This window comes from Amphibalanus amphitrite, unplaced genomic scaffold (genome assembly GCF_019059575.1).
Source record: "Amphibalanus amphitrite isolate SeventyFive unplaced genomic scaffold, NRLGWU_Aamphi_draft 000138F_arrow, whole genome shotgun sequence".
NCBI classification, from domain to species: domain Eukaryota; kingdom Metazoa; phylum Arthropoda; class Thecostraca; order Balanomorpha; family Balanidae; genus Amphibalanus; species Amphibalanus amphitrite.
In genome coordinates, this window is record NW_024881633.1 from 697929 (window position 1) to 712263 (window position 14335).

At 54.1% G+C, this 14335-nt stretch overlaps 1 protein-coding gene across 5 annotated transcripts in view; it reads left to right on the forward strand.

Annotated features, from left to right (window-relative positions):
- LOC122382347 (synaptosomal-associated protein 25-like) overlaps window positions 1–14335 on the forward strand; it is a 35973-nt gene that overhangs the window by 18940 nt on the left and 2698 nt on the right. For 2 of the 5 annotated variants that reach the window (XM_043367559.1, XM_043367557.1), the window contains exons 4-7: window positions 11394–11442; window positions 11956–12074; window positions 12430–12557; window positions 12911–13055. In XM_043367559.1, the coding sequence (XP_043223494.1) occupies window positions 11394–11442; window positions 11956–12074; window positions 12430–12557; window positions 12911–13055 (441 nt within the window). Of the gene's footprint in view, window positions 1–4231; window positions 4281–11393; window positions 11443–11955; window positions 12075–12429; window positions 12558–12910; window positions 13056–14197; window positions 14284–14335 lie in introns of all 5 variants that reach the window. The other 3 variants (XM_043367558.1, XM_043367561.1, XM_043367562.1) reach the window with 2 other exon arrangements.

The window sequence follows — 14335 nt, forward strand, 5'->3', positions numbered from 1 at the left end:
GCACCGAGCGCAGACGTGCGCTACCAAGCGAAGTGCCCCCGCGCACCAGCAATCCGGGTCACCAGTTGACTCGACGGCCCACGATCCGGGTCACCGCCGAAATAACTGACGTCATGGACTACGATAACCGTTTTCGTGGACCGCAACAAGTGCTTCAGTGACGTTCAATGCGTTCACCCGGCCACTTCCCGCCCTCCCGCCCCTGTATTGTGTTCTTGTCGCGGATGTGTTTGTGTTCTGCGTGTGACTTCCCCGCTGTGTCCTTCGCCCTTCAGGCGTCGGCCTCTGCTTTGTCCTAGCCAAAGCTCTTGCCATGGGTGGGGGAGGTGTGTAAAGTGTGTGCTAGTTATTTGCTTATTGATGTTTGTCCTTCGTCAATCGCTTCTTATGTTTCTAGGGGTTTAGGCTTAACTAGTTCGTAGTCTAATTATACCTGCGTGGTGGCTATATTTCATTTTCGCATTTCCAACGCTCATCGTCTTTACCGCTCCCTGCTCGCGCTCAACCGCTCCGCGCTCGCGCTCAGCTCAGCGCAGCCGACGCCGCGGCCGGCCTGGGACGTGTCATACGTTATTCATGAGTGACTCACCGTCTCCAGCACTCTGCGGCCGGCGCCTGGACACTCAGCGGCCGGAGCCGGCGCTCTCTGAACATCTCAGCACGCGCATACCTATCTAGAAACACTTTTAGCCTGCTAAATGTCCGCTAATGGTTTTGACGTGTTCTTGGAACTCTGTTGCGCCGGACACCTTCAGTCACGAGATCGGCGCGTGACACTACGTCATACTTCACTTCTAGACGACTCCAGTACGATCGAGAGACTGTGACGTAGGCGACCAATCACGAGCGTTCGATTTGTGTTTAAAGAATCTTAAGCCAATAGCGAGCCGCCACGCAGGGTTAGAGGGCCACCGCCCTTAGAGTAGGAGAGTTCTGCTGAAGTCACCCGATCGGGGGGACTGGCAGAAGACCTAGAGCCATCATCGGCGTCGGACGTGCTCTCTCTCTCTCTCGCTCGAGGAGACCTCCGAGCTCCACAGCCGCTGGACACATACCATCTGCTCCGCGTGCTTGTGTAGAGAAGACCCCCAGCCTCAGACCACGCCGGACGTGTTTCTGCGTCGGTCTCGACCGACACTGTAGCTGACCACCTCGCTCTGTGTTGTGCTCGACAATACACCTGGACCGGCAGAGCATCTCTTCTGGTAAAGGGCTGACAACAACACCGGCGCGCCCCGCCCTGGGCACGAGAAACCGCCGTGTTACAATTGTCTCGGTTTTGGGACGGTGCCCCGTGGCCCAGATGGGAGCGAGGCTTATAGGCATGGCTGGGTTATGTACAGTCGAAATTGAGTCAAGACCGCGTATAATAGAAGTTTTGATTGTTAACATGACTCGTGTCATAATCTTTCACGTGCGTCATGTGTGGACCCACAGAGAAGAACAGATCAAGAGCTATGGGGCACCTGATACGGACTATTTTGTCGTTCTGGTGACCTTGTCATTAGCATGGCCTGGCAAGACGACCCGGCCGATGTAGTCCAAAGATGCTCGTCTTCTCTTCTTTTTACGTGATTTCCAGTTTTGGTGGTATCCCTCACTCGACGTGGTTCTCGGTATGGATCGTTGTTACGGATTCTGTCTAACTCCCACTTCAGATTTAGCTAGTTTCGGGAACCGTCTCCGTGGAGACACGGATCTCGACCCTCAGACAGCGAGACGACAGCTTGCTGACGAAACCCCGCCGGGCGACCGGACGGCCGGGCGGCGGATCGACCGGGCATCTGCCGGCAGACGCGGCACCCGCCCCGCCCCCGCCCCCGCCCGGAGGGTAGGCGGGCGGCAGTGTCCGCCTCTGACAAGGCAGAACGGCCTCCCCGGGGCGCTCGACCGCTGGCGCCGCCGACTGGACGGCCAGCTGGGCCGGGCTTGATAGGTGGCCTCGAGGGGCCACGGCGCTGTGTCTGGATGCTGACTGGCCGCCCGGCGAGTCGGTCGATGGAATATTCCCTCAGTGTTTTGGCCGATCTGGCTGATGCTGATTTGGCGCAATTCCCTTTTATATCAGCCCCACAAATATCCCCGGCAGCATAACTCGCTGATTGAAAATCCTATCCGAACGTGCCCGTGTATCTATTCCTGAACGGAAAGAGGCTCTGTGAGAGCACCGTTCCGGGTCGGGCTGGATTAATTCGGGCCGTCTGAGGGATGCATGCCATTTGTTGGCGCCCGATTGGACGGCCCAGTGCGCCGCTCGGCAGAGTCTCAGACGTTTTCTCCGCTATTTTGTGTGGCCGGGACCCAGCTGGCTGTCAGACGGCGGTCCCTGACCGGCGGCGGAGTTGAGATATTTCTCCCCCGCAATCGCCTCAGCCACTCTGCACTCGGCACTCGGCACTCTGCTTCAGCCAGTGCGGTGGGGAGCACTCCACAGGGGGCTCAGATCCCAACTCTGGCCCACTCTCTAATTCTGACTCCGTCTGTGGCGGTCCGTCTCGGCATTGCAGCGCCGTTTCAACATCGATCCGCGCTGGCTGGACGAGCCACCGCGGCGGCTGGCGCGCTCTCTGCGCCGAATTGGCCACCCTCCCGGCCAGCGTCGACGCCGCTATCGACTCCCGGCCTCCCCGGGCGGAGGGGGAGGGGGCTGGGGAGCTGCACCGGGCCCCGGACGGGCCGCGTGGCGGGTCGGCCCGGTGTTTTTGGTCAATGGTTGGACTGGACGCTCATAAACTGTGGACGTGGAGTGGGCACGGGTCGTCACTTGGCTAGGGTTGGTTGTGGTTACCGCATGGTTAATTAGGCGTCACGACTTGCTATTGATCCATGTTGTACTCTTGCCCGGGATCCATATAATTACTTACATAGTTCGGGATCCTTGTGACCTAATTTGGACTCATGGCCTAGTGCAGGATCCATATCGTGACTTTTGAATTTACATCGTGACCTAGTTTGGACTTAATAAGTATCAATGCCTGCTTCGGGCTCATAAGGACTTGAATCCTTCGGGATCCAACTTTCATCCCAGCCTTTGATGTTCGGGATCCGTTTCACAACCTTGTTTGGGATCCACATGACCCAGTTCGAGCTAGTTTCGAGTTCGGTGTGAGCTGAATGCAGGAGACCGGGCCGCCCTTGAATGTGGTGTGATTTTTCAGCGGATCGGGCCGAGTGCCATTCGGAACACGATCCCCGGCTTACGAGCGATGCTGGTTCGTCTGGGGCGCCGCTGTGGCCATTTCCAGCCGGGCGTATCGAGCGATGATTCTGTCCGCAGATGGGGCCATCCGTACTCGAATTCCAAATCGGGGCTGAAGTGGCGGCGATGCCGGTATTGTCGGCTGAGATTCAGGGTGACCGGGTCAGGTCAATGTCACGGTGCCGGTCCGGGCTGTTGCGAGAATAACCAGCGCGTGGGTCCGACCGACGCGACTGCTCTGCTGTGGCCGCGGGGTCGGGGTCTATGAGGAGGGCAGATGTAGGTCGATAGGACGGTGCCACAATGAATGGCGGCAGGAAATCGCCTCCTCCGCCCCCTCCTGTCGGATGGTGCGGCCGCAGGCGTCACGCTGAGGATAGTAGATGGATGATTCCCTGGACAGGGTGGGGAGAGCGGGAGGAAGGCAGGGAGAGAGTGGTGAGGGGGGTCAGTTGATTAGATATATGCGCGGTGGTTGATTATTTGACAGATGTTGTCGGGAGGTGACGTGAGTAATGATGGTGGACGGGCTTTGAGAGAAACTGTGGGCAGTGGGCGGACAGTAAGGGTTAGTGTTTGGGTGAGTAGGGTTAGGGTTGGGAGTTGGCTGGCTTACCGTGGAAAGCGAAGAGAGCAACGTCAAAACTGCTAGGACGTATGAGCTGAAATGGAGCTCGTGACCAAATTTATATGTGCCTCGTTTTGACATTGATTGAATGGGATTAGGTTTCTTATTTCCTGCGATTGTAATAAGGAAGGGCCAGGGGTGGAATAAGAAGAGGCTGCATAAAGGGGGTCCGGTTCCGTACATCTGATCTCGTGATTGCGTACATTGTGCGTGGCGTGTGTGTTGGTGTCAGTGCCCAAATGTGTTCGTTGGTTTTAGTGATATCGCTTATCGTGTGACTCTACTACCCGTGCTCTCGACATCCTCTAATACGCTTCAGTCGTCTGAGCTAACTCCGCCCCTGCCGTTTGACCCCGATCACGTGACAATCTGACCGGGCCCGCCTGTCCTAACGCTGCGTGTAGAGCAAGGAGGCCGGCATCCGCACGCTGGTCGCTCTGGACGACCAGGGAGGTGGGTCCGACGGGGCGACTCAGTCCCCTACCCCACCCTACCCTCCACTCTCCATAGAGAGGGTGTCACGTGATGTTACTGCGCATGCGCACTGCCTGTGATGTTCGCAACTGTTTGTTTATCATGTCAACGCTCGGTAGTTGTTGCTTACGTAGTTGTACAATGTACCAGCACTCCCCAGCATTGTTTGTTTATTGTGTTCGACTTTACTGTGTTGTGCTTTAGTGTGACGTGCACCCCAGCACTGGCTGCATTTGAATGTATTGAGGCAGCTGATGCCGAGGCGATGCTCTTCATAAGTGCTTTTACGGCCTTGGCTGATGCATTAACGTGTATGCTCATCTATTGAATCAAGCCATTCCGGTTCTGTGCTTCAAGGTCGCTGTTTTGACAAGATGTTGCATTGGAAGGCATTCGCAAATCGTAACTGTCTTCATTTTGTAATTGTGATTGTGCATTTTAATTGCATAGCAATCTTGCCGTTTCATGATCTCTTTATTTTCTTCTGCGGTCTTTGGTCGTGAATTTATCTTTCGGCTAACCACTTACGACTACGACCATTCATAACACCACGGAAGCTTCACTTTCTCAGAGAGTTGCTAACATTCAGCTCTATATTCAGCACTACATTGGTCACACGGGTGAACCGTGTCCAGAACTCAACATAAACGAAGCTGCCTATCACCGTGCTGAGCTGACTAAACTCAATTCATACCGTCGGCCCCGACGAACTTCTCCCCTGCCGTGTCTCGGGCTGAAATCGGAGCCTGCCGGACCAGACCGCCGCCCCGGCTGATCGGCGCCAACCGAGTGTGATTGCCTCAGGTCGAACGGTTCGCCGATTGTCCGGCCCGCGCCGCGCCATTGTACCGACGCCGGTGTCGGAGTTGGGACTCAAACAGCCACCGCTGGCCGACTGGCGCGGCCTATGACAACACTTTGACTGGTGGGCCGGCGATTGAGTCGAACTGCCCTGAAATGGCTGAGTTTTAGGCGATGATTTGTGCCTGATGGTGGCTGCCGAGGTAGTAGTTCAGCGGCGACTTTTACATGGAGCCGGAGGTTAGTTTTCAGCGCTGTGTCGCGCTGGCTGGCGGCTGGATCGCTCATTAGTGGCGGTGGTGGCGGCGGTAGTAATGAATGTGGTATCGCTGGCGGCACATTTACAGCAGGACTGCGCAGTACGGCGTTCTGTACTGCACCAATGCACGTCAGCGGTCCCCGTCCCCCAGGCGCCGGTCCGGTGGAGCAGCTGGTCACGGGGGTCCCTACCGGGCACACGCCGTCTGCAGGTCACGGGGCACACACATTGGGATCGATACCGGATGTGTGACGCTGCTGGGACGAAACGATCGTCGTCTGCAGCCACTTGGCTCACCTTGAGGTGGAGGTGACCCTGCCGTGGTAGGCATTGGGCCACTGCCGTAGGCATTGACCTGCCTTCAATGCACAGTGGCCCGTCCTGACCTATAGTAGATCGTCGATACCGACTGAATGTGACCTACAATGACCATCCGGCTCTTGCGATAACTATCTGCGAATTGCAGTGGTCTGCTGTGGCCTTTAGTGACCCGTCTTGACCTCAGGTGGTTTGCTGGTGTCCGCTGTGACCTGTAGTGGTCCGCTGTGACCAGAAGTGGTCCGCTGTGGCCCTCCGCGACCTACATTGGTCCGCCGGGGTCTAATGTGACCTGCATTGGCCCTCGGTGGCCTGCAATGGTCGCCCTAACTCACTGTGCCTGTGGTAGCTGTGGTGGCGCCCAGGGAACGGTCGGCACGCCGCCGGACGCGCGTCGATGGCGCCACGAAACAGTAACGCCACAGCAGCTGCAGCGCCCCCGGTCATAAAACAACACACGTCGCGAGGGGGCGGCGGCCGACGGTTAGGTCGGTGCCGACTGCCGCCAATGCTCGCCGGCCGGCGTGAGCTGCCGACTGCTGGTGGGCGTTGATCAGCGCTACTGGGCAGACCGAATGGTTATCACCGAATGGCTGGCGCTCTGCCACCGACCGTTCACGGCTGATCACCTAAATCACAGAGATGCACCAACAGCCAGTCCTTTTCACCGGAACTGGTCACATGTTCGATGTGACTAGCCGAGCTCTGATCGTGCTGAACCTTGCTCTGGTACACGGGACTAGGCGGTAGCCCGCACCCCGCGCGGCATCCTGGCGCAGCACAGTGATGCAAATGGGGTTCACGAGTGGCCATAAATACCCAAAAGTCAAGTTTACCAAATCGAGTTAATTGCGATATGGCCGAGTAGACAAATGTTTGGGGCATCTGAAATCACATGGTTTTCATGTTTTTGTCAAAACCGGCCTCGTGTATAATCGTCAGAAGTCGTGATATTTTCTAGGTCGTAAAATGACGGTCAGACACTCGCAAGTTCAAACGCCGCTGGTTTGCGTTCATTTCGTACAAATTGAAAAAAATTATGCATGGGAATGATCCCCAAAGCCTTCTGCTTCTAATGCCGGGTCACAAAAAGCCGTATCTCATTCGCTTTGGCGGTAATCTGACTATTTGTCATCATGTTGCAATCGCAGTTTTTTACTAAGAAAAAAATGCTTTCGTTTCACCTACAGCACTTAACACAGTGTGTGCCCGTTAGTCCACCATACCATAGCCTTCCCTAATCATTTCTGAGTCGCATCGTGAAAGAATTAAGGCGCTAGCACAGGGCTGACCGGCGCTACAGAGGTTTTTGTCCGGACGGTCGGGTGCCGCAGTGGGCGCGCAGTGGGCGGGTGGGTGCCGTCGCGCGGCGTCCGGACGGCGCGGCGGCGCGGCCGCCCCCCGGGCCGCCCGCTGCGCCGCGGCACCCGACCGTGCCGGACGAAAACTTCTGTAGCGCCGGTCAGCCCTGTGCTAGCGCCTTAATTCTTTCACTATGCGACTCAGAAATGATTAGGGAATGCTATGATATGGTGCACTAACGGGCACACACTGTGTGAAGTGCTGTAGGTGAATTGAAAGCAAATATTTTTGATAAAAAAAGTGCGGTTGCAACATGATTACAAATAGTTAGCTCACCGCCAAACCAAAATAGATACGGCTTTTTATGACGTGGCATTAGAAGCAGCAGGTTTCGGGGATCATTTTCATGTATAATTTTTGCAGTTTGTATGACATGAACGCACGCTAGCGGCACTTGAATTTCAAGTACCTGACAGTCATTTTACGACATCGAAAATGTCTCGACTTCTGACAATCCTACACGAGGCCGGTTTTGACAAAAACATTAAAATCATACTTTTTCAGACACCTCAAACATTTGCCTGACTGACCATATTACGATTTATTCGATTAAGTGAACTTGAATTTTGGGCCTTTTTCGTATTTATGGCCACTCGTGAACCCCATTTGCATCACTGTGCGCAGCATCCTGCCAGGCCCAGCACTCAGAGGCAACCAGTTACCACTGACGTCTGGAGGCCACCAGTTGCCTGTGATGCTGTCAGACTCATGCTTAGTGGAGCGGGCTTCCGCCACTTCCCGGCGAGCTTCCTCTTTCATCAGCCGACGGACTCATGGAATAACCAGCCGCCGACGCTAGCTCCATCGCCTGAACGGACGAAGCCGCTCACAGCGCTGTTAGCTCCAGCGCCGAAGCTACCGTCGTCATTGGTGTGGAAGAGATCGACATTAGTCAAGGAGAAAGTCGGCAGTTCTTTGTTGGCGTCTGCCCAGTTTCTGGCTATGTCATCTGCTGACGCTATCCCATTCCTGTTAGCGCCCGCCCGAAGACCATGTCTGGCGCCGCCCACTTGCTGCTAACATTCAATCCTGCTACTCTGAGTTCCCTTCATTGCGCACTGTTCCCTTCCACTCTCATTCCATTCCACTGCGCCGGCCGTTCTGACCTCTGCGGCGGTCATCCCCTGTTGCCGGCTATCGTCCGTGGGCCGCCGTCGGCTCCGGGTGACGTCACTGCTCGATACGCCGCGGCGGCGGCGGCTCCTCTGCAAGTCGGCTGGCTCCTCTGCCCTCTGACCCGGCCGGCCGCGTCTCTGACCCGGCCGGCCGCGTCCGAGTGCGGTCAGCTGCGCCTGAGACGGCGGCTTACATGTTACAAAGATGCCAGGTACTTTTTCCTGTACTGATGGTCCCTCCGAACGAGTCAGCTAAAGTTTCGCAGGTTCCGCATTTGAAATATCGGCTGGGCAAGAGATGCTGCTGAATCCATTGAACCAGTAGTAAGGAAATGCGATTCGTTAGCAGTTTAGTACCTGTGCTCCGAAAGTTTTGGTAGACTAATGTTAGAAATAAAGGAGGCAATTGAAAAGTATTTCAACAGCAGGTGGTTTGGCGAAAACAAGGTTGTAAATATCGTCTTTCTTACAAAACATTGTAAAAGGAAAGCGGTCCGCCCTCTGCTTGAAGACTGCACTGTTGTGGATCAATCCGTTATGTCAAGCTTGTGTGTTGTTTGACAACCGCTTACAAGTCACATCACGAGTGTAGAACCTGGCTTTCCTGGCTAGCACCGAGTCACATGTGAACTAGGTCTGGAGACACGACAGTGGAAGTTCCTCTGTCACTGCTGCTGACCACCACCTCCAAACATCATCGGCCTAGGACAGATCAAACGGCACTATTTGTGTGTGTTGGGTCTACCGGCCCCTGCTGTGGTAGATCCGTCGGCCAGTCGACCGCCCTATGCAGCACCGGAGCTCCCTGTGGAGGTCACCGGTGGGGCGGCGGGGTTACTGGGGCTCCAGGGCCGATCGATAGGGGACCGGATGAGGGGAGAGGACCACGGAGGGCCAGCGCAGGTATAGAGGACCAGTGGAGGTCTAGCGGAGGACCACGGTGAACGTCGTCGGAGACGGATTTCATCAGAACGCATGACAGTCATGACATGAAGCTGTAGGTATTACTAGCAGTGCCAATGTGGCGATACAGCGCTTTTTCTTGGCCGTCTTACAGCCAATCTCGCCTAGCTCAGCTCACTGATACTTCACTCACTTCACTCACCTGAGACTGGTGACAAAAGAAGCCGGGCGCCTGACTTCAAACAGGATAATATTAATGTTTTGACGTGATGCGGGGTGGACCCTCTCGGGTCAGTGTTGTGGACATCGGAGAGCTGCTTAGTGCTTACCCACCCCTGACGGTTTACCCTACGTCTGTCCCGTGTATGGACAACACTCGGAGTCACGGACACAACAGCTGTCCGCCCACGCTGTGTCCGCCGGGGGCCTCCACGGCTTGGTGCTCTGACGGCTGACGCGGACTGAGTGCTGGAAAGAGGCCAGCAGATGGTGATGACGGGTTGGAAGCGACTCGTCCGGGAGGGCAGTTGGAGATCGTCCATCCGGGAATTTCGGGACGGTCATCGTATGATTTCCAGATCAGCAGAGAGCTGTGATAGTTGGAATGATCTGGCCGGCCACTCCATGGTGAAGTATTTATGAGGTCAACTGGTAATGTGATGTGCCGGCCTGACAACGCGCCGTGTGCGACAGTCCTTTGCGAAAAGAAATACGAGCCGTGCGGCGCAGCATCCGTCCAGGCGTCGACACTAGCGACATCTAGCGAGATCATTGTAGACACGAGTCATGCGGCACAGCATCGTTTCAGGCGCCGATACTAGAGACATCTAGCGGACGCATTGCAAACGCAGGCGGCGCGGCGCAGTATCCTCACAGGCGCTGACATTAGGGACATCTAGCGGACGTATTGTAAACATCAGTCGTGCGGCGCAGTATCACTTCAGGCGCTTGATGCTAGTGACATCTAGGGAGAGGTTAATAAACAAGTCATGCGGCGCAGTATGCCTCCAGGCGTCTTATGCATTATGCAAGCATCTCTGAAGAACTTATATACCAATGCCAGAATTTCGTGTACTCGTCTCCACATCAAGGAGCGTCGACCGCTAAAGGTCAGACCGTCAGACAGTTCGACCTGCGGCACACATAACGCATTTACGAGGAGGCACAACACTTCTAGGGAGTCTATTTGTATTCGGCGTAGATCGGAGACCTTCGCAGCGGTCTCTCCTATTCATAACTAGGCAGCTTTAGTGTCTGTTCGAGCTGTTCAGACTGATCTGTGGTTCACAACTTCTGTGCTGTGCTCCAATAGCTGAGACTGTTTTGGTCAGTTCTATGAAAGGGTTGTGCTGTGCTGGTTTGTGCTCCGTACATGTTGTGCTCGTTTGTCCGATCTGTGCTCTGTATTTTGTACTGTGCTCCGTGCTCTTGTCGTGCCGTGTCAGTGCCTCCGTGTGCCGTTCTGCTGTAAGTACGCTCAGTCCCGTTACGAGCCGTGCCGATGTCCCTGCCGTAGGCCAGCGACGCCGGCATCAAGGTGGTGTGTCTGCTGGACGAGCAGGGTGGTGAGTGACACCGAGTAACCCGGAGTGACACGGAGTGCAGGAGTGTGCGGGTGGTCTGCAGGCGCCGGCCACGCAGAGGGGGACATATTTGTGTACCGGTGACCTTTGCTGAGGGCCAGTACTGTCTGTGATTTCGTGTGTGACGGGACTGGTGTTGGGTAACTGGTGATGGGTGATGTGGGACATTGAAAACGGGTTTGTTTTTGTACTTTGATGGAGTGCGGTGCTGAATACTGGTCGGTTTCCGTTTGTGGTTTTTTCACATTTTTGCAGTTTGGACATTTACTACACTACATATTTGTGTGTTCAATCTTTGATTTTGTGGTGGTGTTGGAAGATATTTTTATTCTTATATCATGGAATGGTCTCCCGCTTATCTTCAAAATCGTCCTCTGCTTCGGTGTGTAGTTGGGTGTTACATAGAAACAAAACAAACACACACTGACAATACACACACCGACGGTGGCCTGGCGCCTAGGTATTGTTTTCATACGCTATCGATCACGTTTGTGGGAGTTGAAAGCCGTCCAGGAATATATACTGCGTGACATATGTGATATGTATCTATGATTGCTTGCTCTAGGAGACATTTCATTGTTGATATTGATGTTGACTCGCATGCCATTTTCACAATGTAGCGTTTTTCAGGACTTGCATGCGAAAATGTCAAGCGTGGTTTATTTGTTTTGCTTTTGGCGTTCTTTTGTTCCTCGATGCATGTTTTTATTGAAGGATGTTTCTTTGATTTTTTGTTTTGTTTTATTTCTAGAGTCAAGACGTAGGAGCAAAGACGATGGTTAATTTGCAAGCTCAAGGCGGTAAGCAATTTTGAAGTGTATCATGTGCACCCATACCTTGTCATGGCAGCGCTGTTAGCATTGTGAATAACACGTCCATTTTCTATTTCTAAATTTTAATGCTCTCATCTGCAGCTTTTGTCTTATCGAGACATATTTATAATCGGCGTTTTAGCTTAAGTAGCTGGTGTTTTGCATCTTAACTGCTCTTATTTTTGTACTAGCCTGTTTATTTTTGTTTTATTTTATCCTTATTCCTTACAACATTTATTCGGATTTTGATTAACGAATAACGCCGTCTTTGCCAGCTAACGCCGTGACTATGATTGCTTTCTGTTATCCCACGCTAACCTGTCCTCAAATAATGTAACGTTTCATTGTGGTTTTTTATGAAAGCAACTGGCCTTCTAGTGACATATAGCGACCCATCCGCGGCATAAGCATAGACATTTGTACTGCGCATGTGTGCCTTTCAATGCCCACCCGTATGACGCCGTTCCCCCTCCCCGCTCCTCTCTCATCCCCCACTTACAGAGCAACTGGATAGGATCGAGGAGGGTATGGACCAGATCAACGCCGACATGCGCGAGGCCGAGAAAAACCTCACCGGCATGGAGAAATGCTGCGGCCTCTGCGTCCTGCCCTGGAAAAAGGTGGGTGCGCTGTCGGTTAGCTCTTCCCCTCAGCTGCAGGGTGTCCCGGAGCGGCTTCAGCTCCGCTGGTTCAGCTTCACTTCAGCTCCGCTGGTGTCGCTCCTTTTTCGCAAGCGTTGAAAGCAATAGCTTACGTCTGGTGTCATCGCACTTCTTTTGTTGCTTTTACGGATATCGGGTGTTGAACGAACATTCCGTTGTTTGCGAATGCAGTTTGGTTGGAAATAATATCCTCTTATATCACCCACCGTAATGCCTTCTGTTTGATATGGATCCCGTGCGAAATGTAGCTCTGCTCCTGGTGCTGCCATCTATGAAGCTCTCTGAGTACCGCTATCTGTTTTGCCGTCCGCAGGGAGGCCAGTTCAAGGAGGACGACGGCACCTGGAAGGGCAATGACGACGGTAAGGTGGTGAACAGCCAGCCACAGCGTGTCATGGACGACAGGAACGGCATGGGACCCGGCGGCGGGTACATCGGCAGGTGTGTCACCGGGGGCTCACAGTGTGGGACTGACGTCGGCGGGGATAGAGCTGGGGTTGAGGGACACTCACAGTGTGGAGCTGAGGCCGCCAGGTTCGGTCAGACAGAACATCATGGAGGGACGGGATGGGGAGGGGTGTAGCTGTAAGCCGCTCATAACAGTATGACACTGTGTGTTTGAAGACAGCGCCAGCCGCCAGCTGTACTGATTCATCTAAAGTCTGGGGTTTGGAAGCTATCCTCCCGCCGATGTTTGAGAGCACTCTAACTCAGCTTTATTCTCGTATAAACATGCCTGCGCCGCCGATGCGTTATCTCCTTCCCCTCATCTGACCGTCTGCTCGTCGTCTCAGGATTACCAACGACGCCCGTGAGGATGAGATGGAGGGCAACATGGAACAGGTCAACACCATGGTGGGCAACCTGCGTAACATGGCCATGGATATGGGATCGGAGCTCGACAACCAGAACCGACAGGTCGAGAGGATAAGCGCCAAGGTGAGCGGGGAAGGGAGGTGCTGTGACGATGTGCCTGTGTGTATGGCGGGGTGTTGAGAGGAGGGGAGGGGAGGGAAGGTGTATGTGTTTGAGAGGGAGTGGGTCGCTGGATTATGATGTGTCCAGTGTCACACAGAAATAGCTAACTAAGTGAACTATGTTCGTATATTGATGTCTACTCCAAAGTTCTGTGTGATGTGATATATAGTGTGGGGAACTGTGGATTTTGTTCCACCCAGTCTGTACTGCTTTGTTGGTTTGGTTCAGTCTGCGGGGTTCAGTCTGTTTGAAGTATATTCAGTCAGTGTTCTTAGCGTACGTTCCGTGCTATATTGCCCCGTGTCTGGGCAGAACCCCCGCCGGTCCCTGTGGGTCGACCACGGTGTACATACTGCCCCCTCTCCCCCGCTGCTGCCGCCCGTGTTGCATGTCCTCCCGCTGGTGGTTGCCAGCAGTAGCTCTATCTCCTGCCGTACCTGTCTGTCTCTGTGACTGTCTATATCTACCACTATCATCACTATATGTATGTGTCTGTGTGTGCCTGTGAGTGCGCTGGACCGCAGTGAACGGCTTAATCTGTTCCGCTCGCACCCTTCACCCCGCCACTGCGACCGCCGGCACTGTTTTGTCCTCTCATGGCTGGCCTGCCTGTATGTGTGTCTGCTGGTTGGATCGCACCGTCCCCGGCTCTCAACCCACCCTCAACCCACCTTGCGCCTCAGGCCAAACCCTCGCCATGGCAACGCTCATACCACGGAAATACAACTAGGCGTGTATTTGCAGTTTGGTTTGGAATACGTCCATTCTGCAGTTATCATATTTGAGCGATAATTACGATACCTTCCGTGGGCTGAGCGTGGCCAGCAAGCACTTATGTCTTAGCTGACGCCTTGTTGTCATTGTAAGCTGGCTTTTGCTGCTTCACCTTGTCACTCAATCCTCCGCTGTCGTCTTTCCATATCAACCAAACTTCCTCCCTGTAAATTACATCATTCTCAGGGAAAATATTTGTATCGCTCCTTTGCTTCTCGTTTCCCTTCCCCTCTCCTCTCCCTCTATGGTATATGTACGGCCCCTTCATCCCCTGTATATATCTGTACCCTGCCTCCTTCCGACACAGCGCCCTATCTCTATGTCCGTAGACCGCCTCCAACGAGGCACATGTGTCAGAGGCCGCCAACCGCGCCGGAAAACTGTTGAAATCAGCCTAGACGAGCCACAAATGCCGGTATTGCGCGGAGCGTGCGTCGGTAGTGCCCATAGGGATTGTAAGCCTGCCC